General features: G+C 46.1%; 1 protein-coding gene across 2 annotated transcripts in view; it reads right to left on the minus strand.

Annotated features, from left to right (window-relative positions):
- rgl1 (ral guanine nucleotide dissociation stimulator-like 1) overlaps positions 1-19619 on the minus strand; it is a 35935-nt gene extending 16316 nt beyond the window's left edge. Inside the window, exon 1 of one of the 2 annotated variants that reach the window (XM_029707096.1) lies at positions 18967-19619. In XM_029707096.1, coding sequence (XP_029562956.1) covers positions 18967-19122 — 156 coding nt within the window. In that variant the 5' untranslated portion in view covers positions 19123-19619. Of the gene's footprint in view, positions 1-1491; positions 1763-18966 lie in introns of those variants that run through there. The other variant, XM_029707097.1, reaches the window with a different exon arrangement.
- Between the last annotated feature and the right edge of the window lie 2162 nt (positions 19620-21781).

Below are 21781 nucleotides of genomic sequence, written 5' to 3' on the forward strand. Positions count from 1 at the left end.
CCATAAAGAGGAGCTGTTTAGAGGACAGAAACACTCCAGCAAGTCCAAACTCTCACTTTGCACCGCTGCCATAACAGGACAATGGCAATGTCCACTCCCTCCCCAGACAGAGTGGTGGCAGCTAGAGTCAAAGGTTACGGCTGGCCGTTAACAGGCTTAAAACGCCAGCTCTTAAGGCCAGTGGCACTTAGCCCAGGACTGTTGTGGGTGGATGTTTGGGTTCTAACAAAAACACAGCACAGAGGGCCATGCAGGGAACCCACCCCAAACAATCAGTCAGGCACTGATTAACAGTGTGTGGTGGCAATGGGCTCTGGTATAGAGAGAGAAAGAGGGCCACAGCGGAGTAACTGAGTGCAGGAGATATAACAGGCCAGAAGGTCTGTATTTTCCATCCGTTTCCTGTACAGTGCTGCCTCTCTGCCTGCGAGATAAATACTTCACTCAGTGAGTTATGCAGTCCAGTCCACTCCAAAACAATAGCAGGAGGTATTTCTGCTCTGTGGCCCAGCCTGCTGAGTCCACAGTTTGCACAGAGCCTGCTCTTTGTGCCAGGCAGAAATGTTTTTCAGACTGGGGTTTAAAGGCCTGCCTGCTTTGTGGACCAAGTTGGGGCTTATGGTGTACCAAAGGCCCCGGGTGGGAGTTATAAAAAGAGAGATCAAACAAGTTATTCTGTCACAGGGGACATTTTAGCCTCTAAAAGGACCCAGCTCAGTGTGTCATCTAATAGGCCTATAATACAAAAGCTGAGATAAACATGGTTGTGAATAGGAATGAGTTTAGAGACTACATGGCACATAAATGACCCCAGGATATAAACAGAAGATGGCTTGTTTACTAACTCCAATTTCATAATTGCTGGACAGGCTTCAGTTTGGAAGGATGCTCCAAATCAGCGGAGAAGGATGCCGACTACAGAATTGACTATTTACTCGGGCAAATAACAGTCTGTCTCCAACCTGCTTCTGCTGACATCACAGAACACTAGTGTTGAGCCAAGTGAAAACAATGCGCTCAAGATAACAACAACGGTGTCAAGTCTTTGGGCTGATCCGTAGGCTTTGTGCTTGCTCCAGACGCAGCTGCAGGGACCCGTGAAAAGGAGCTCACGCCCCAGGGCCAAGGCAATTGTTCTACCATTTCACTCTCGGCTCAGAGACAAAAGTTTTTCATTTCTATGGGGAAAAACGAATGGTATCATATTTATTCGGACACTAGTTACATTTCCATAGCGCGGCCGCGTCTTTACGCAGAACGTTTACGCGCAGGCGATACATACCATTTAAAGTGCACCACGAGACCGTTGAGGGAGAGAAAACAATTAAAACTCAATGTTCAAATTCATCCCCCGCCAACCCCCCCCTGTTTCTTTCCTTTATCCGCTACTTTCCCAAGCATACCCCCTCCCTCTCCAGCCTCTCTGAAAGCTGACTCTCAAACCACAAAAGCAACAGTCTGCAGCACGGAAACAGCGGAACTTCTTTTTACCATCTTAGCTTTGCAGGCGAATCTCATGGTCAGCGCTTCCCTCATGATCCGGGGACTGCATCAGAACACGGTATAAACAATCAACCCAGGCAATACATGTTTCCAGTCCCCAGCGACATACGGTGCGGTCCTGCTCTGTAAAATATTTTCTTCACTACACAATCCGTCACAGCTCTCTTGTCCGTGTCGTCCTCCTCTCTTTCAGTCTCTCCTCTTCCTCAGCCCCCTGTTGAATGGCTGAGCTCCGCCCACTGCTCTCGCGGTCCTCCCAATAACCCCTCCCGTTACCATTTTCTTTAGATTTTTCCTTTTCAGGGAGAACATTATGTGAAAGATACAATCTGACAGTAAATTTAAGATAGTATTTTAGTGCCCGTCGAGATTTTCGTTGATATTACGCATGCATGCTTGTGTGTAAAGCTTAAAGGGTCAATCTGAAGTTCCTTCATCCATTTTTGGATTCCACTTTCATTAATAATATATACATATTGATTATTGAAGAATATCATTTATAATTGCCTCATGAGCTTAGTTCAACTATCAAACCCCATCAGAAACCCAAATATAGGCTTGTTTTACTCCAGTGTTTGTAAACATTGTGAATAAACGCAACATACCCCCAAAACATGCTTGAAACTATCATTTGTATATCTTGGATGGTCAGTCCTAGCTCTGGCCATGAATATGAGTGGTTACATTTCTCCAGGCCCACCCTTTAGCTTTTAACCAAAACAGAGGCGGGGTAACGCTTTGTTATTGTTTCAACTAAGGATTGGCCCTTTAAACCAGATAGTCCTTGTTCCAGTGAGACAATACTAGAAGGCTGGAGATGCAGTCACGACTGTGTATTGTTTATGTGAATAGGGTGTGTGTGTGAGAATAGTTAACAACTGTTCCACTGTTTATGTATTTGTACACATAGTCAACCACCAGTGATGTAAAGTACTTAAGTAAAAACACTTTAAAGTGTTACTTAAGTCGTTTTTTGGGATATCTGTACTTTACTATTTATATTTTTTACAATTTTTACTTTTACTCCACTACATTCCTAAAGAAAATAATGTACTTTTTACTCCATACATTTTCCCAGACAATCAAAGTACTCATTACATATCGAATGCTTAGCAGGACATGAAAATGGTCCAATTCATGCACTTATCAAGAGGACATCCCTGGTCATCCCTACTGCCTCTGATCTGCCAGACTCACTAAACACAAATGCTTTGTTTGTAAATTATGTCTGAGTGTTGGAGTGGGCCCCTGGCTATTCATAAATTGTAAAAAATAATAAAAATGTGAAATGATTTATACTTTTTACTTTGACTTTTGATACGTAAGTATATTTTAGCAATTACATTTACTTTTGATACTTAAGTATATTTAAAACCAAATACTTTTAGACTTTTACTCAAGTAGTATTTTACTGGGTGACTTTCACTTTTACTTGAGTCATTTTCTATTAAGTTATCTTTACTTTTACTCCAGTATGACAAGTGAGTACTTTTTCCACCACTGTCAACCACTTACTTGAGTCAGTGGAGAGATAGAAATCAGCAGGTGGTCAAACATTTAGAGAGTTATTATGAAGTCATTAGGATGATCAATAACAGTATGTCTCATGTAATAACTTCAGCCACCAAGGCCCACACAATGTACTGTGAGTCATGTACTGCACCAGTAGGACTAGACTTCCAGTGGACAATGGGAGCCCTCTGTAGGAGAGTAGGCTGGCCATGCCGTGACCCGTGTCCTCTGACTCTCATACACTGGCCCATGTAACACACAACGTCACACAGCATCACACCAAACGTCACACACAGTGTCAGTCGGTGCCCACAGACGTACAGGCCAGCCATGGTGTCACTGCTCCCCAAACAGCCCAGTCCAGGTTGGCTGCAGGCCGGGCCAGAGGCCAGAGGCTGCCTGCCTGGAGGGCCAGGGGTCCAGGGAAGCCCAGTGTAGCCTGGCTGGAGGCCAGTTCCCAGGCTGGCTTGCCCCACCATCCACATCAGTCTCCAGGGCTCTGGGAAGCATTAACAGGCAGTGGGAAAGGTTGTGACCCCTGGCTCTCCCCCCGGGACTGTTGTACTGCTCTCAGAGGTGAGTGATGTCATCCTTCTGTGCGACAATACTCCTTCTGACAAATGTGACAGGCACAGCTCAACTCTACTGGACCGATGTGCACACATCTCCCATTTCACAAGGAGTTGGTTTGGGATGCAGAGAGAGAGGGCTAAGATCTTTGGTGCAATCTACGGAGTTTGGTGCTGCACTGTTCAGATTAAATAAGAGACTGTTTGTATTGGCACAGCTGCTGGGGATAATAAATAAAGCCATATATCTGGTTGATTTACAGTACTAAGATCCTACTGCTGCTCCAACAGATCTTATAGTCTGGAGCAAGTCTCTATGGAAAAGGAGGTTTGTATGTCTGGGGGGCCGGAGGAGGGGTGCTGTTCTTCCTGAGATCTGGGATAAAATATATCTCCAATATCATAGCACAGACTGGGGGACTGCACAGAAGGGTCAGCTCTCCCCCTGACTGGACCCCTGGACCCCCGGCTGCCAGCCTTCCCTCTGGGGGACTCCTGTCTACCCCCCCCCCCCCCCCCCCATCTTCCCCTCTGTCTCAACAAAACCAGGACAGGGAGCTGCAGCGCGGAGTGGAGCCGGACAAAAACAGGAGGAGCACGGTGCTGTTGTTGCACCACTGTGGGGAAAAAGGCACATTCCAGGAAATCTCCCGACTCCACAGAGCCTGCTGTCCTCATACATGACGGGTGGGGCTGGCAGGGCTAGAGCCATAAAACACTACTACTGCTACAGAGGGACAGGAGAGGAGAGGAGAGGAGAGGAGAGGAGAGGAGAGGAGAGGAGAGGAGAGGAGAGGAGAGGAGAGGAGAGGAGAGGAGAGGAGAGGAGAGGAGAGGAGAGGACAGGAGAGGACAGGACAGGAGAGGACAGGAGAGGACAGGACAGGAGAGGACAGGAGAGGACAGGAGAGGACAGGAGATTAAAAGAAAAGTAGAGGAACCATAAAACTCTACATCAAGGGGACAGGATTGCATCAGAACACTCACTTACAGAGAGAAGAGAAGAGAAGAGAAGAGAAGAGAAGAGAAGAGAAGAGAAGAGAAGAGAAGAGAAGAGAAGAGACACTCACAGTACAGCACTATAGGGATCTAACTATCCATCTCAGAGCCAAGAGGGTTTTGCAGATCAGACAGCCAGACCGTTCAGGATGGTTTGAAGCTGCTCTGTTTAAGTGAAGAGGATCAAGAGGTCATTGTCAGAGAAAGTGTACTGTACTGTTTAGTGGGTGTTGTCAGAGCTGTGTGTGTGTGTGTGTGTGTATGATTGTGTGCGTGTGTGTGAGCGCATGTGCTCGTGTCATAAAGAGTTCATAGAGCTCATAGAGAAGCCATTTAAGCCAGACGAGATTAAGCCAAAACAATAATTAGTGCAATTCAGAGGGAATTTAGGAATAATTATAATATTTTGTACAACAAGCTGGATGGAAATTTTAAGTTGAACCTTTATTTAACTAGGCAAGTCAGTTAATAACAAATTCTTATTTACAATGATGGCCTTTCATTAGCCTGATATGAGCAAAAAATAAGATTCATCCTCACTATTAAGGTATTGGCAGCTGTTAGAGCCAGAGATTCCAGTGGAAACTCTGTCATTACATCATTACATAACAAGCAGTACTAGGAAGGTCCTGTCAGCATCCAATGCCAGTCTGTCTGTCTGTCTGTGAGACACAGGGAGGGATCACTTCCCCGAAGCCTCTACTCCCACTACTACTGTCACTATTGTGACTACGTTATGGCAGGTACACTTTGTGCCTGTGTGTGGGTGGGCCATGTGTCCTGCTATATGTGTCTGTGTGTAATTTACACTGTCCGCGCATGCAGATCAGTGTGTGTGTGTGTGTGTGCCTGTGTTTGTGTTTTTACCACACTATCCAGTAGGGAGTGGTATATATGTAAGATGGTGAATTTATCCAATGCAACGTGCAGGAGCCACAACGCCAGAGGAGTTGGTTGTTTTTATGACTTTATGATCTTCTATAGCTTTGTAAAACCTAAAAGCTGAGCAATCAAAGTTAAAGGGGCAAAATGCAGAAATTTCCCCGCCATTTCCTGGCTGCTAAAATTTGAATAGTTACCCTAATTTCAGTTTTTGTGACAAAACAAGCATTGCATAGTATAGAGAATCATTGTACCATCTAAACTGCTGTGAAATATATTTTCTATAACCAAAAATATTGTATTTTCAGTTGTTTGAAGCTGGCGTACAAAACTGAAAGTAAAAGACTCAAAAACGAAACTTAAGAATAGGAATCGTATAAATAGCGCACATAGAACAGATATACCGCCTCGTAGACTTGCTTTCAATGAGAATAACAGATCTATAACTGAAATTTCTATATGAGTTTGGTCAGGTCTCCCAAGAAGTTACATATTGCAGCTTTAAATGTCATGCTCCTTGCCCAAGGCCAAGCTCTTGCTGTGGGTGAATCTCTGATCCACCTCTACGTAGACGACACCATTCTGTATACATCTGGCCCTTCTTTGGACACTGTGTTAACTAACCTCCAAACGAGCTTCAATGCCATACAACACTCCTTCTGCGGCCTCCAACTGCTCTTAAATGCTAGTAAAACCAAATGCTTGCTTTTCAACCGTTCGCTGGCCGCACTCGCACTCGCCCGCACTAGCATCACTACTCTGGATGGTTCTGACTTAGAATATGTGGACAACTAGAAATACCTAGGTGTCTGGCTAGACTGTAAACTCTCCTTCCAGACTCATATTAAACATCTCCAATCCAAAATTAAATCTAGAATCGGCTTCCTATTTCGCAACAAAGCCTCCTTCACTTACGCTGCCAAACATACCCTCGTAAAACTGACTATCCTACCGATCCTCGACTTCGGCGATGTCATTTACAAAATAGCTTCCAGCACTCTACTCAGCAAACTGGATGCAGTCTATCACAGTGCCATCCGTTTTGTCACCAAAGCCCCTTATACCACCCACCACTGCGACCTGTATGCTCTTGTCGGCTGGCCCTCGCTACATATTTGTCGCCAGACCCACTGGCTCCAGGTCATCTATAAGTCTTTGCTATGTAAAGCTCTGCCTTATCTCAGCTCACTGGTCACCATAGCAACACCCACCCGTAGCACGCGCACCAGCAGGCATATCTCACTGGTCATCCCCAAAGCCAACACCTCCTTTGGCCGGCTTTCCTTCCAGTTCTCTGCTGCCAATGACTGGAACAAATTGCAAAAATCGCTGAAGCTGGAGGCTTATATCTCCCTCACTAACTTGAAACATCAGCTATCTGAGCAGCTAACCGATCGCTGCAGCTGTACATAGCCCATCTGTAAATAGCCCACCCAATCTACCTACCTCATCTCCATATTGTTTTTATTTACTTTTTTGCTCTGTTGCACACCAGTAGTTCTACTTGCACATCATCATCTGGACATCTATCACTCCAGTGTTAATTTGCTAAATTGTAATTACTTCGCTACTATGGCCTATTTATTGCCTTACCTCCTCACGCCATTTGCACACACTGTATATAGACTTTCTTTTTTCCTATTGTGTTATTGACTGTATGCTTGTTTATCCCATGTGTAACTCCGTGTTGTTTTTTGTGTCGCACTGCTTTGCTTTATCTTGGCGAGGTCGCAGTTGTAAATGAGAACTTGTTCTCAACTGGCCTACCTGGTTAAATAAAGGTGAAATAAAAATACATTTAAAAAAGGGCACAGTCAGTACCCACTAACAGGTCAGGAACTGGTCCAACAGATCTTGTGACCTCTCAGCCATGCAGATTACAGTTTCCACTCTCTTGCTCATGTTCCTCCTCTCTCTTCATATCTCTCCTCCATGTTTCTACCCTCTCCTTCGCTCTCTCCCTCATGTTTCCCCCCTCTTCTTGTCTCCCCCAATCTCCCTGTAGTGCATGTTTCTCGCCTCACCTCTCATTTTTCTCTCCCCTGTTTCTCTCCCGTCTTCTTCTCTCCTCCTCTTTCCTCCTCAAAATCAAATCAGATTGTATTTGTCACATGCGCCGAATACAACAGGTGCAGACCTTACCATGAAATGCTTACTTACAAGCACTTAACCACCAATGCAGTTCAATGAATAGAGTTATGAAAATATGTACTAAATATAATGTACTAAAAATGAGGCTATTTTCCGGGGGGGGTAAATGTAGACTTGGTGCTCCGGTACCGCTTGCCGTGCGGTCGCAGAGAGAACAGTCTATGATTCGGGTGACTGGAGTCTGTGATCATTTTTTGGGCCTTCCTCTGACTACGCCTGGTATATAGGTCCTGGATGGCAAGAAGCTTGGCCAGCCTATAGTCCACGATCAGCTCCTTTGTCTTCCTCATGTTGAGGGAGAGGTTGTTGTCCTGGCACCACACGGCCAGGTCTCTGACCTCCTCCCTATAGGCTGTCTCATCATTGTCGGTGATCAGGCCTACCACTGTTGAGTCAGCAAACTTAATGACGGTGTTGGAGTCGTGCTTGGCCACGCAGTCGTGGGTGAACAGGGAGTACAGGAGGGGACTAAGCATGCACCCCTGAGGGGCCCCTGTGTTGAGGATCAGAGTGGCAGATGTGTTGTTGCCTACCCTTACCACCTGGGGGCGGCCCGTCAGGAAGTCCAGGATCCAGTTGCAGAGGGAGGTGTTTAGTCCCAGGGTCCTTAGCTTAGTGATGAGCTTTGTGGGCACTATGGTGGTGAACGCTGAGCTGTAGTCAATTAACAGCATTCCCTTTGTCCAGGTGGGAAAGGGCAGTGTGGAGTACAATTGAGATTGTGTCATTTGTGGATCTGTTGGGGCGGTATGCGAATTGGAGTGGGTCTAGGGTTTCCGGCATGATGGTGTTGATGTGAGCCATGACCAGTCTTTCAAAGCACTTAATGGCTACTGACGTGAGTGCTATGGGGGGGGGTAATCATTTAGGCAGGTTACCTTCGCTTTCTTGGGCGCAGGGGCTATGGTGGTCTGTTTGAAGCATGTAGGTATTACAGACTCGGTCAGGGAGAGGTCTCTGATCCATTGTTACCCTGTGAGGCCCTGTGTGAGGCTCTATCAGTGGCCTCCTGGCCTCATTAGCATAGTGATTCATACAGCCGGCCAGACTCCAGAGGAATGACATCATCACCACTGCCAGTAAACCCCACTAAGACACTGAGAGCCCATCCCCTCCCTCTGGATGGCCACCAGCTGGGGCTGCAGTGTCTTACAGAGGTCTTTGGGAGCACCGACAACATTACATCATGGCTTAAACAGATTGATCCTAGAACTGCCCAGAGAAGAGTAAGATGAAATTGCTCCTAGATACTGAGGTCAGTTTTACATTTTCCCCCACCTAAGCTGATCCTAGATATGTGCCTAAAGGCAACTTATAGGCCTATCCAAAGCTTTCCGAGAGGCAATATTACAGGCTGATCCGGAGTGTACCACAGTGTTCATCTGGGGTCAATAGGCTTGAGCCGCACTCGGCACCAAAACAAGGATAATCCTCAGTTCTAGGCTGTGTTTTATGATGACTCACACTGTACTGCCATGTCTTATAGACATTACGGTAACTTGGGGTATCCCCAGTAGCCCTCCATTCCCACCCCTGACCCCCTGCCTATAAGCCCTAATTAAGAAGTGTGGGTCTGCCTGTCTGGCCTCCTGTTACAGTCAGAGCCATCTGTTTCTCATAGCTACTGTAGCACTACAATTCTGCTGAGATGAACACCCACGGACGCATAGAACCACTCACTCCATTCTATATTGAAAACCTAGAAATGGACACGCTAGATCTGCAAACATTTTATGGCCTGAGGGTTCAGACTACAAGTGGGTGAGATGCTGACATGCCAGATTGCACTAGTGCTGACCATTCATATTAATAACTGTCCTGAGTACACCACCCTGCACTGCCCACTTGGACATCAGCCCCCTCTCTACCCTCTCCTCCACACACACACACACACACACACACACACACACACACACACACACACACACACACACACACACACACACACACACACACACACACACACACACACACACACACACACACACACACACACACACACACACACACACACACACAGTCTGCCTGCCTGCTCAGGCAGAACACGCAGTAAGCTGGGACACATGACTGGGATCAGGCTGGGGTGTTGTGGGGGGGGGGCTCACATTGTTTACCGCAGTCCTCTTGCACAAGCTGCCAGGGGCTGGGGTTTTTGTGGTGTGCAGTCCAGGTTTTGTTTGCGTGTGCATGATTTAGTTCATCTATTTGATTTAAAAAAGCTTAGTGTGCTTACACAGCCTACAGCCACTGTACCACTATCATCCGCAGCCTGAAGCCCATCCAAATGTGTGTGATCAACATCGACCCCCCCTCACACATGCACACACAGCTGCTACAGTATCAAAACCACTCAGAATTGTGTCACCCAGTAGGGGGGCACCATATTGCCTTGTGCCCCTATGGTCTGATGAGTTTCTGCCCCAGTTGAGTGATCTGACCCTCTGGTGTGATGTGTGATGCCCAGGCCTGGACTGGAGGATGACAGGGACAATAGCCTGACTATTGACTCTTCACAACTTCTCTATGCCCCAAATAATCCAGGACCCATAATACAGTGTGAACCATGGAGCAGCTAGCTAGACTTGCAAGATGCTACCCAAGAGTGTGAAATTAATAGGATGCCAACAAAGAGGTGTACTTTTTGTATTTATTTATTTATTTCACCTTTATTTAACCAGGTAGGCAAGTTGAGAACAAGTTCTCATTTACAATTGCGACCTGGCCAAGATAAAGCAAAGCAGTTCGACAACATACAAAAACACAGAGTTACACATGGAGTAAAGCAACATACAATCAATGATACAGTAGACAAAAATAAGACTATATACAATGTGAGCAAATGATGTGAGATAAGGGATAAGGGAGGTAAAGGGAGGTAAAGGCAAAAAAAAGGCCATGGTGGCAAAGTAAATAAAGTATAGCAAGTAAAACACTGGAATAGTAGAATTATAATTTGAAGAAAGTTCAAAGTTCAAATATAAATAATATGGTGTAAAGGAGCAAAATAATAAATAAAATAAATAAATACAGTAGGGGAAGAGGTAGTAGTTTGGGCTAAATTATAGATGGGCTATGTACAGGTGCAGTGATCTGGGAGCTGCTCTGATAACAGGTGCTTAAAGCTAGTGAGGGAGATAAGTGTTTCCAGTTTCAGAGATTTTTGTAGTTCGTTCCAGTCATTGGCAGCAGAGAACTTGAAGGAGAGACGACCAAAGGAGGAGTTGGCTTTAGGGGTGACCAGAGAGATATACCTGCTGGAGCGCGTGCTACAGGTGGGTGCTGCTATGGTGACCAGTGAGCGGAGATAAGGGGGGACTTTACCTAGAAGGGTCTTGTAGATGACCTGGAGCCAATGTGTTTGGCGACGATTATGAAGCGAAGGCCAGCCAACGAGAGCGTACAGGTCGCAGTGGTGGGTAGTATATGGGGCTTTGGTGACAAAACGGATGGCACTGTGATAGACTGCATCCAGCTTGTTGAGTAGGGTGCTGGAGGCTATTTTGTAAATGACATCGCCGAAGTCGAGGATTGGTAGGATGGTCAGTTTTACGAGGGTATGTTTGGCAGCATGAGTGAAGGATGCTTTGTTGCGAAATAGGAAGCCAATTCTAGATTTAACTTTGGATTGGAGATGATTGATGTGAGTCTGGAAGGAGAGTTTACAGTCTAACCAGACACCTAGGTATTTGGAGTTGTCCACAAATTCTAAGTCAGAACCGTCCAGAGAAGTGATGCTGGGCAGGCAGGCAGGTGCAGGCAGCGATCGGTTGAAGAGCATGCATTTAGTTTTACTTGTATTTAGGAGCAGTTGGAGACCATGGAAGGAGAGTTGTATGGCATTGAAGCTCGTCTGGAGGGTTGTTAACACAGTGTCCAAAGAAGGGCCAGAAGTATACAGAATGGTGTCGTCTGCGTAGAGGTGGATCAGAGATTCACCAGCAGCAAGAGCGACATCATTGATGTATACAGAGAAAAGAGTTGGCCCAAGAATTGAACCCTGTGGTAGCCCCATAGAGACTGCCAGAGGTCCGGACAACAGGCCCTCCGATTTGACACACTGAACTCTATCAGAGAAGTAGTTGGTGAACCAGGCGACGCAATCGTTTGAGAAACCAAGGCTACTGAGTCTGCCGATGAGGGTGTGGTGATTAACAGAGTCAACAGCTTTGGCCAGGTCAATGAATACGGCAGCACAGTATTGTTTCTTATCGATGGCGGTTACGATGTCGTTTAGGACCTTGAGCGTGGCTGAGGTGCACCCATGACCAGCTCTGAAACCAGATTGCATAGCGGAGAGGGTGCGGTGGGATTCGAAATGGTCGGTAATCTGTTTGTTGACTTGGCTTTCGAAGACCTTAGAAAGGCAGGGTAGGATGGATATAGGTCTGTAGCAATTTGGGTCAAGAGTGTCACCTCCTTTGAAGAGGGGGATGACAGCAGCTGCTTTCCAATCTATGGGAATCTCAGACGACACAAAAGAGAGGTTGAACAGGCTAGTAATAGGGGTTGCAATAATTTCGGCAGATAATTTTTGAAAGAAAGGGTCCAGATTGTCAAGCCCAGCTGATTTCTAGGGGTCCAGATTTTGCAGCTCTTTCAGAACATCAGCTGAATGGATTTGGGAGAAGGAGAAATGGGGGAGGCTTGGGCGAGTAGCTGTGGGGGGTGCAGTGCTGTTGAATGCAGCAGGGGTAGTTAGGTGGAAAGCATGGCCAGCCGTAGAAAAATGCTTATTGAAATTCTCAATTATGGTGGGCTTATCGGTGGTGACAGAGTTTCCTATCCTCAGTGCAGTGGGCAGTTGGGAGGAGGTGTTCTTATTCTCCATGGACTTTACAGTGTCCCAGAACTTTTTAGAGTTTGAGTTGCAGGAAGCAAATTTCTGTTTGAAAAAGCTAGCCTTGGCGTTTCTAACTGCCTGTGTATATCGGTTTCTAACTTCTCTTAAAAGTCACATATAGCGGGGGCAGTTCTTTGAAGAAAATATATTTGGTAAATCGGTCTGCAATATATAAAATCAAATCAAATCAAAATGTATTTGTCACGTGCGCCGAATACAACAGGTGAATACAGTGAAATGCTTACTTACAGGCTCTAACCAACAGTGCAATTTTTAAGTAAAAAATAGGTATTAGGTAAACAATAGATAAGTAAAGAAATAAAAACAGTAAAAAGACAGTGAAAAATAACAGTAGCGAGGCTATATACAGTAGCGAGGCTATAACAGTAGCGAGGCTATATACAGTAGTGAGGCTATATACAGTAGCGAGGCTATATAGAGTAGCGAGGCTATAGACAGTAGCGAGGCTATATACAGTAGTGAGGCTATATACAGTAGCGAGGCTATATACAGTAGCGAGGCTATAGACAGGCACCGGTTAGTCAGGCTAATTGAGGTAATATGTACATGTAGATATAGTTAAAGTGAATATGCATATATGATAAACAGAGAGTAGCAGCAGCATGGGGGGGGGGGGGGGGGGGGGGGACACACACGACACACACAATGCAAATAGTCCGGGTAGCCATTTGATTACCTGTTCAGGAGCCTTTTGGCTTGGGGGTAAAAGCTGTTGAGAAGCCTTTTGGTCCTAGACTTGACTCTCCGGTACCACTTGTCATGCGGTAGCAGAGAGAACAGTCAATGACTGAGGTGACAGGAGTCTTTGACAATTCTTAGGGCCTTCCTCTGATACCGCCTAGTGTAGAGGTCCTGGATGGCAGGCAGCTTAGCCCCAGTGATGTACTACCCTCTGAAGTGCCTTGCGGTCGGAGGCCGAGCAGTTGCCGTACCAGGCAGTGATGCAACCAGTCAGGATGCTCTCGATGTTGCAGCTGTAGAACCTTTTGAGGATCTGAGGACCCATGCCAAATCTTTTTAGTTTCCTGAGGGGGAATAGGCTTTGTCATGCCTTCTTCACGACTGTCTTGGTGTGTTTGGACAATTCTAGTTTGTTGGTGATGTGGACACCAAGGAACTTGAAGCTCCCAACCTGCTCCGCTACAGCCCCGTCGATGAGAATGGGGGTGTGCTTGGTCCTCCTTTTCCTGTAGTCCACGATCAGCTCCTTTGTCTTGATTACGTTGAGGGATAGGTTGTTATTCTGGCACCACCCGGCCAGGTCTCTGACCTCCTCCCTATAGGCTGTCTCGTCGTTGTCGGTGATCAGGCCTACCACTGTTGTGTTGTCTGCAAAGTTAATGATGGTGTTGGAGTCGTGCCTGGCCATGCAGACATGGGTGAACAGGGAGTACAGGAGGGGACTGAGCATGCACCCCTGAGGGGCTCCAGTGTTGAGGATCAGCGTGGCAGATGTGTTGCTACCTACCCTTACCACCTGGGGGCGGCCCATCAGGAAGTCCAGGATCTAGTTGCAGAGGGAGGTGTTTAGTCCCAGGATTCTTAGCTTAGTGATGAGCTTTGAGGCCACTATGGTGTTGAACGCTGAGCTGTAGTCAATGAATAGCATTCTCACGTAGGTGTTCCTTTTGTCCTGGTGGGAAAGGGCAGTGTGGAGTGCAATAGAGATTGCATCATCTGTGGATCTGTTTGGGCGGTATGCAAATTGGAGTGGGTGTCACGTCCTGACCAGTATAGGGGTTATTTGTTATTGTAGTTTGGTCAGGACGTGGCAGGGGGTATTTGTTTTATATGGTTCGGGTTGTGTGTGTATGTAGAGGGGAGTTTGGTTTATGTATTCCGGGGTTTTTTGTAATTGTTCTATGTTAGTATATTTCTATGTTCTGTCTAGTCTATTGTATTTCTATGTTTAGTTTATTGGGGTTGGACTTTCAATTGGAAGCAGCTGGTTATCGTTGCTTCTGATTGAAGGTCCTATAATTAGGAGTTTGTTTTCATGGGGTTTTGTGGGAGGTTGTTCGTTGCATAGCTGTGTGTTGCCTGCACGACTGTTTGTCGTTCGTTTTGTTTTTCTTGTTTTGTTCTTAAGTGTTCTAATAAAGTGAATATGAGCACTCAACCCGCTGCGCCTTGGTCCATCCACCACGACGACCGTTACAGTGGGTCTACGGTTTCTGGGATAACGTTGTTATCATGACCAGCCTTTCAAAGTACTTCATGGCTACAGATGTGAGTGCTACGGGTCTGTAGTCATTTAGGCAGGTTACCTTAGTGTTCTTGGGCACAGGGACTATGGTGGTCTGCTTGAAACATGTTGGTATTACAGACTCAATCAGGGACATTGAAAATCTCAGTGAAGACACCTGCCAGTTGGTCAGCACATGCCTGGAGCACACGTCCTGTTAATCCGTCTGGCCCAGCGGACTTGTGAATGTTGACCTGTTTAAAGGTCTTACTCATGTCAACTACGGAGAGCGTGATCACACAGTTGTCCGGAACAACTGATGCTCTCATGCATGCCTCAGTGTTACTTGCCTCGAAGCGAGCATAGAAGTGATTTAGCTCGTCTGGTAGGCTCGTGTCACTGGGCAGCTCGCGGCTGTGCTTCCCTTTGTAGTCTGTAATAGTTTGCAGGCCCTGCCACATAAGACAAGCGTCAGAGCCAGCGTAGTACGATTCAATCTTAGTTTTGTATTGGGGCTTTGCCTGTTTGATGGTTCGTCGGAGGGCATAGCAGGATTTCTTATAAGCTTCCCGCACCTTGAAAGCGGCAGCTCTACCCTTTAGCTCAGTGCGAATGTTGCCTGTAATCCATGGCTTCTGGTTGAGGTATGTACGTACAGTCACCGTGGGGACGACGTCCTCGATGCACTTATTGATAAAGCCAGTGACAGATGTGGTGTACTCCTCAATGCCATCGGAAGAATCCCAAAACATATTCCAGTCTGTGATAGCAAAACAGTCCTGTAGTTTAGCATCTGCTTCATCTGACCACTTTTTTACAGACCAAGTCACTGGTGCTTCCTGCTTTCATTTTAGCTTGTAAGCAGGAATCAGGAAGATAGAATTATGGTCAGATTTGCCAAATTGAGGGCAAGGGAGAGCTTTGTACGTGTCTCTGTGTTTGGAGTAAAGGTGATCTGGAATTTATTTTCCCTCTGGTTGCGCATTTAACATGCTGATAGGAATGAGGTAAAACGGATTTAAGTTTCCCTGCATTAAAGTCCCTGGCCAATAGGAGCGCCGCCTCTGGGTGAGCAGCTGTTGTTAACAAATATGCACAGACCGCCCCCTCGTCATACCGGAGTGTGCTGTTCTTTCTTGCCGGTACAGCTTATATCCCACCAGCTGAATATCCATGTCGTCATTCAGCAACAATAACATAAAATATTACAGTATTTGATGTCCCGTTTGTAGGATATTCGTGATCGTACCTCGTCTAATTTATTGTCCATTGATTGTACGTTGGCAAGTAATACAGATTTCCCATTCGCCGTCGGCGTATCCTTACAAGGCACCCCGCCATGTGTCCTCTGTACCTGCTGTCGCTCTCTTGCCAATGACGGGGATTTCAGCCTTGTCGGGTGTCTGAAGTACATCCTGTACGTCCTGCTTGTTGAAGAAAAAATCTTTGTCTAATCCGAGGTGAGTGATCACTGTCCTGATATCCAGAAGCTCTTTTTTACCATAAAAATACGGTGGCAGAAACATTATGTACAATATAAGCTACAAATAACGCAAAAAAAAACACATACTAGCACAATTGGTAAATTGGTAAATTATGTGACTGGAGTAGTCAGCCTTTTTCTGTACTTTTGGGTCAACACAGAAACACAGTTCTATTTAGGACAATCAAGTGTCAGTTTCCTTCCCCGGACTGTAGCAATGGGAGGTTTGTTGAATGGCAGTGTTTTTACAGACAACCTCAGTTCTCCTCTGTGTCATAATAAATCCCTCCATAACATACCCAACTCCATTGTCGTGTCATAATGGCACATGACTGTCAAGAAATGAAAGGTTAGCTAGAAAGGAAACATTTGAACGTCACATAAAAATAAAAGTGCAAGAAAAGAAGAAAAAAACGGGAAGGAGGACTGCTTGGTCAGCTTTTCTATTTTTCCTTGGAAACCACATCATCATTGTGGATTTACTCTCGTGGTCTGCTATTGCTTCTGCTATTTCAAAGGCCCACTATCGAATGGCCCTGCTTGGTTTATTACCAGTCATTGGGTTTTGTTGAATATCGCCTGCATTCTAGTTTATTGAGCTGCGTGCTTTATCACCAAACTGCTCTGTTACACTCTCTGTGGCTGTGAGTGGAAAAACAGATCACAGTATCATCTTCCAGGAGCCAGGAGCCAGGAGCTAGGAGGCAGCTCTATCTGTCTTTATGAGGCTCTAAGTCCCCAGTAACATGGAACAGGGACACCTCAGCATTAGATCTCTCTTTCTGACCTGCCCTTTGAACCTGACGGCCATCATCCACAGACCACAGGACCACATAACAGCGCCATTAAAACACATTAGTTCAATCACTGCTTTACTTTATGGCTGGCCTGGTTTCGTAACCGATCATTAAGAAGAGGAGAAGAGAGGAGGAGGGGGAGGGAGGGACACAGATAGATTACAACAATACTTCACAAGCCAAGGGAGCAGAACTGTCAAAGTCTCAAAGTTCTACTGGACATAAATGCATAACAGGCATAAATGTTATGTAACTGTAGTCTGTAAAATTGGAGTAATTCTTCTCTTGTAACCACTAACAGGAGGAAAAAATGAAATACTAAATGTACCTGTGACATTCAAATAGATAGGGAGGAGAGAGTACACTCTGTTTCCCTATATTAGACTCTCAGAGTACAGTGAGGTTGGCCATTCTCTGACAAACAATCAAACAAACACGATTCAGACTGCATTTGACTCACACAGGCTCATTGTTTGGTGTGTCAATGTCAAAACGAGCTTAGGCCTACTAGCCTACACACTGTGATTGTGTACATGTGCGTATGTACACAAAATCTGTGTGTGTATTATTATTTCATGTGAAATCACAAATCTGTGTGTTTGGAATATGTATGTTTGGAATATGTATGTTTGGAATCTGTGTGAGTAGTGGTCAGTGGGAGAGGCCTGCCGTCCGGCCTGGCCTTTCTGTCCGGGGAACAATGGGCGGAAACTGTCCAGCGAGTCGGGAAGAGACGTCAGCCAGGATGTCAGATAAGAGGACCAGTGGAGGACCATCACAAACATTCACAATGCCACACTTTATATCCACTGAGCACATGCAGACCTCCATTCAGATTATATCCATATTCACCATATCAACACTATGTACTTTAGTACTGAGGCACAGACCTACTAATAGTTGCCGTATCTACATTGCATTGGTCAAACATACACAGACCACCCAAACACCTCTATTCTTAGATACCACATCAACAATGTTTAGGTAAATGCCAGATTCAAAAGATTCAGGGCTCAAATAGATACACAAAACATCTCCCTCATGCAAACACTCAAAGTGACATGGTTAATAAACTGTTATTACCTCTCTATAAACACACACTAATAGTACATCATATGTAAACACAACCATGATTCATGTTCCAGCTACATGGCTGATAGACTCTGATGTAACCACTTCTTGGTAGTTGGAACTTAAACTGTGTGGAAGGCAGCAGTGATGCAGGTTCCCTGAATGGATGGATGACCACTCAGCAGGTCAGTAGCGGTCAGCAGTGGTCAGAGAGAGAGACCTTGTGTTACCAGCGGTCAGCACTACCTACATGCTTCTGTGCAGCAGAACTGCTGACAGGGGCTAGAGACGAGGCTTCGCTTCCCGCTCAACAACAACCCCCCTTCTTCTCCTCCCCTCTTTCCCTCCTCCGTTTCCTCAGAATCCCCACAACCACACAGATTGACCTTTGAGGAATAAACAGAGCTCAGCAGAAGTACAGGTCACACTTCTCTGCGAAGGTAGAGCTGTCCCCCTGTCTGTCTGCCATCTGCCATCACTACTGTACACAATCACATTGGACTGTTCCTTCTAGAACACTAAAGACTTTTGGACATTGAATGGTCTGCCATCGTCTACTTTTCTGTCAATTTCCTGAATCCCTTTGTACAGAGTCTCTCTCACACCTCAGCCCGAACAATGAAACTACCAAAACGTATCTCCTCGAATTAGGCCCTGCAGACCTGAACACAGCATCACTGAGAGATTGAACACAGAGACAAATCAGACAGCGAGACAGAGCAGGAAAATGTATAGACCCACTTCAGATGAGAAGACCAGTCTATCGTACTGGAAGGACACAGCAGAAAGTGTGAAACAATGTTTCCCTAACATTAAAGACTATCCACCATAGACAGAGACACACAGAGAAAGGTACACGAAAGACAGCTACACACGCACACACCCACCCACCCACCCACCCACCCACCCACACACACACACACACACACACACACACTCCGTTAGTGACTGACCCAGTGTCGGGGGCTGCTCTCTGGTGATCGAGCCTGGTACCTCTGCAGGGCCACCCCTCCCTCCCCATCCAGCAGAGAGGCCTCCATGTTGGAACAGTGTCCGTGGGGGCCGGGGGGCCAGGGCAGCAGGATGGCCAGGGGGTAGTGGGATATCATGGTGCCCCAGCGGCTCAGCGGGACTGTTGGCTGGGCTGGCAGGACATATTCTACTCTGGAAGGCAGCGCGAGGGTGCTGTTGGGGGTTCCTCTGGATCTCTGGGTCTCTGGTTCCTCAGTGTCTGGATCAGGGTGGTAGAATGTTGTTGTGGATCCACTGGCTCAGAGTGGCTGTTGTCCCTGGTCTTCTGTACCCAAAGGGCTCAGGTTTTATTCTGTTATATTCTCTGCCTGTGTGGTTCAGTAGGCTGGTCAGTCCTCCTGCTCCCAGGCTAGGTTGCTGTGTCTCCGGTCTTGCAATTCCCTCTTCGCTATGTTCCTGGAGGTGTGAGTGAGGCTTCCTCTCCAACTGACACCGTTTCCTCTTTCTCTTCTCCTTTAAACTCACTCCTTCTCTCTCTTTTCCCCTCAGTGTGTGTGGAGCTTGGCTGTAGCCTACCAGCTCTGACCAAATGAGTGATTCAATTCTATTGTCTATCTCTCCTTCTCTCCCTCGCTCCCTCTGTCTCAGCCAAGAGTGGGAGGAGCTTAGGATAAGCCCCTTAACTATCCAGTGACTAAAAATGTGGATGAAAGACGGGAAAAGAGAGAATGGAGGTTGATGTTATGGAAGGAGGATGTCAGGATTTACAATACATTCTAATGGATGTTTTCCATGATGTTAACTTGGATGGCCTAATTTATGTGGTACCTGAGCCAAAATTAATACACCACTTAAACCACTAAGCTCCATAGTCACAGCCATTATGAGAAAAGTAACACAGATCATGTTAAAGTATGGTAGAGGTCTGAGTTGTCCCAGAGATCTGAGAGTAACAGTACAACCCTAACTGCTCTGTGCTTCAGCAGTTACTAATTCTACTGGTTTGTTAACCAACACTCAACAAAAAGTGGCAGATGATGCCCTTTGAGACTGGAAGCAAGGTTCAAATGGTCATAAATGGATAACGTTGGAGAATAGGATTTAATAGGGACTGAGAGAGAAAGAGAGAGAGAAGAGTGTGTGTGTGTGTGTGTGCGCGTGTGTGTGTGTGTGTGTGCGTGTGTGTGTGTGTGTGCGTGTGTGTGTGCGCGTGTGTGTGTGCGCGCGTGCGTGTGCGTGCGTGCGTGCGTGTGTGTGTGTGTGTGTGTGCGTGTGAGTGCGTGTGTGTGTGTGTGTGTGAGAGAGAGAGAGCGTGTGCAGTAGGGAAGAGAGTCAGTCATGTGTAAAACACAGCCGTTGCTGAGGAGGATTATCTGGGACCAGGCACCGCTCACACACAAACACACACACACCACACACACGTAGGCCTACACTCAGACCGCCATGCCTGGTTGCAACAGTGAATAGGACACAGGGTGAGGAAAGTTGCTTCCGGTTGTTGCCAAAGCTTTGGATTCAGGCCTAACATCCTGTCCTCAGGTGAATCAGCAGCCACTGTAGAAACATCAACACATCCGGAGCACCCCTCTAAATACTCCTGTACACACACCAGTCATCACTAATTCACTCACGACCTAGTTAGTAACGGTTTCCTAACTCAACCACATACACACTCACATGCAATCTGGTGGAATCTGACATATCCATTCACTCTGTGCTACCATGGAGTGGAGGTAAGGCCTAGCTAGCTAGTGTAACCTCATCCCCTAAAACATCAACTTCCCTGAAGCACAGTAACTGTAACCTCATCCCCTAAAACATCAACTTCCCTGAAGCACAGTAACTGTAACCTCATCCCCTAAAACATCAACTTCCCTGAAGCACAGTAACTGTAACCTCTGGATAATAGAAGTTGAACTGTCCTTGTAGTGTTATTGCCATTTGATTTCGGAGTACTGGTGGTAACATGACAGGGCTTGTACATTCTACCGAACACACGTTGACACACCCAATGAGAGTCAATCAACCCAAGTGTGGTCAGAGTTCAATGTGTTTTTGTATGAATGAGATGACAGGTAGGAATAGTGAGTGAATCACTATACAATGTCAGCCTGGTCGCTCCTAAAGTCAGATTTCTTCTGGACTTCTAGTGAACTGGCATCCCCCCTCTCTTCCTCTCCTCTCCTCCCTCGTTTCCTTTTTCTGTTGTTCATTCCACTCTTCCACTCTTTCCCCCCAAGAAAAAGCAGAACACTCCAATACTTACTCTCTTTCCCGCTATCTCCTTCTCTCTTTCCTGTCAATTCTCTCTCTCTCTCATAGTGTAGCCTACACAATTTTACACAGCTGAAGTCTCACAACACAGCTCACACGCAATAAACTCACACACTCACACGCAGTACACACAGCAGATACTGCTGATACAACTCACAGCACAGTGTATCTTATGAGTATACAACCCAAATGAAATACCAGAGAAGTAAAATAAACATACTTTTTTGTATCATATTACCATTTCACATGTATCTTGTGCGACAGAGAGCAAAAACATCTCAAATTTCCTTGTCTGATTTCATAACAATTATTCAGAGAGTCTTCGCCATGACAAAATCATATTACTTATTCAGAATTGTATAAACAGAGACAAATAGAGTATTTAGGGTGTCCTTCCCAACAGTAACTCTTTACACAAAACACTCCAGTGCCCTTGAGTGGCCATGGTACGTGGTACGGCCAGTGCCGTGCAGAAAACAAAACACTTCTTGACATAACTACACAGTGACTGTCTGAAGAGCT

The sequence above is a fragment of the Salmo trutta genome, chromosome 22, assembly GCF_901001165.1.
Source record: "Salmo trutta chromosome 22, fSalTru1.1, whole genome shotgun sequence".
Taxonomy (NCBI): Eukaryota; Metazoa; Chordata; class Actinopteri; order Salmoniformes; family Salmonidae; genus Salmo; species Salmo trutta.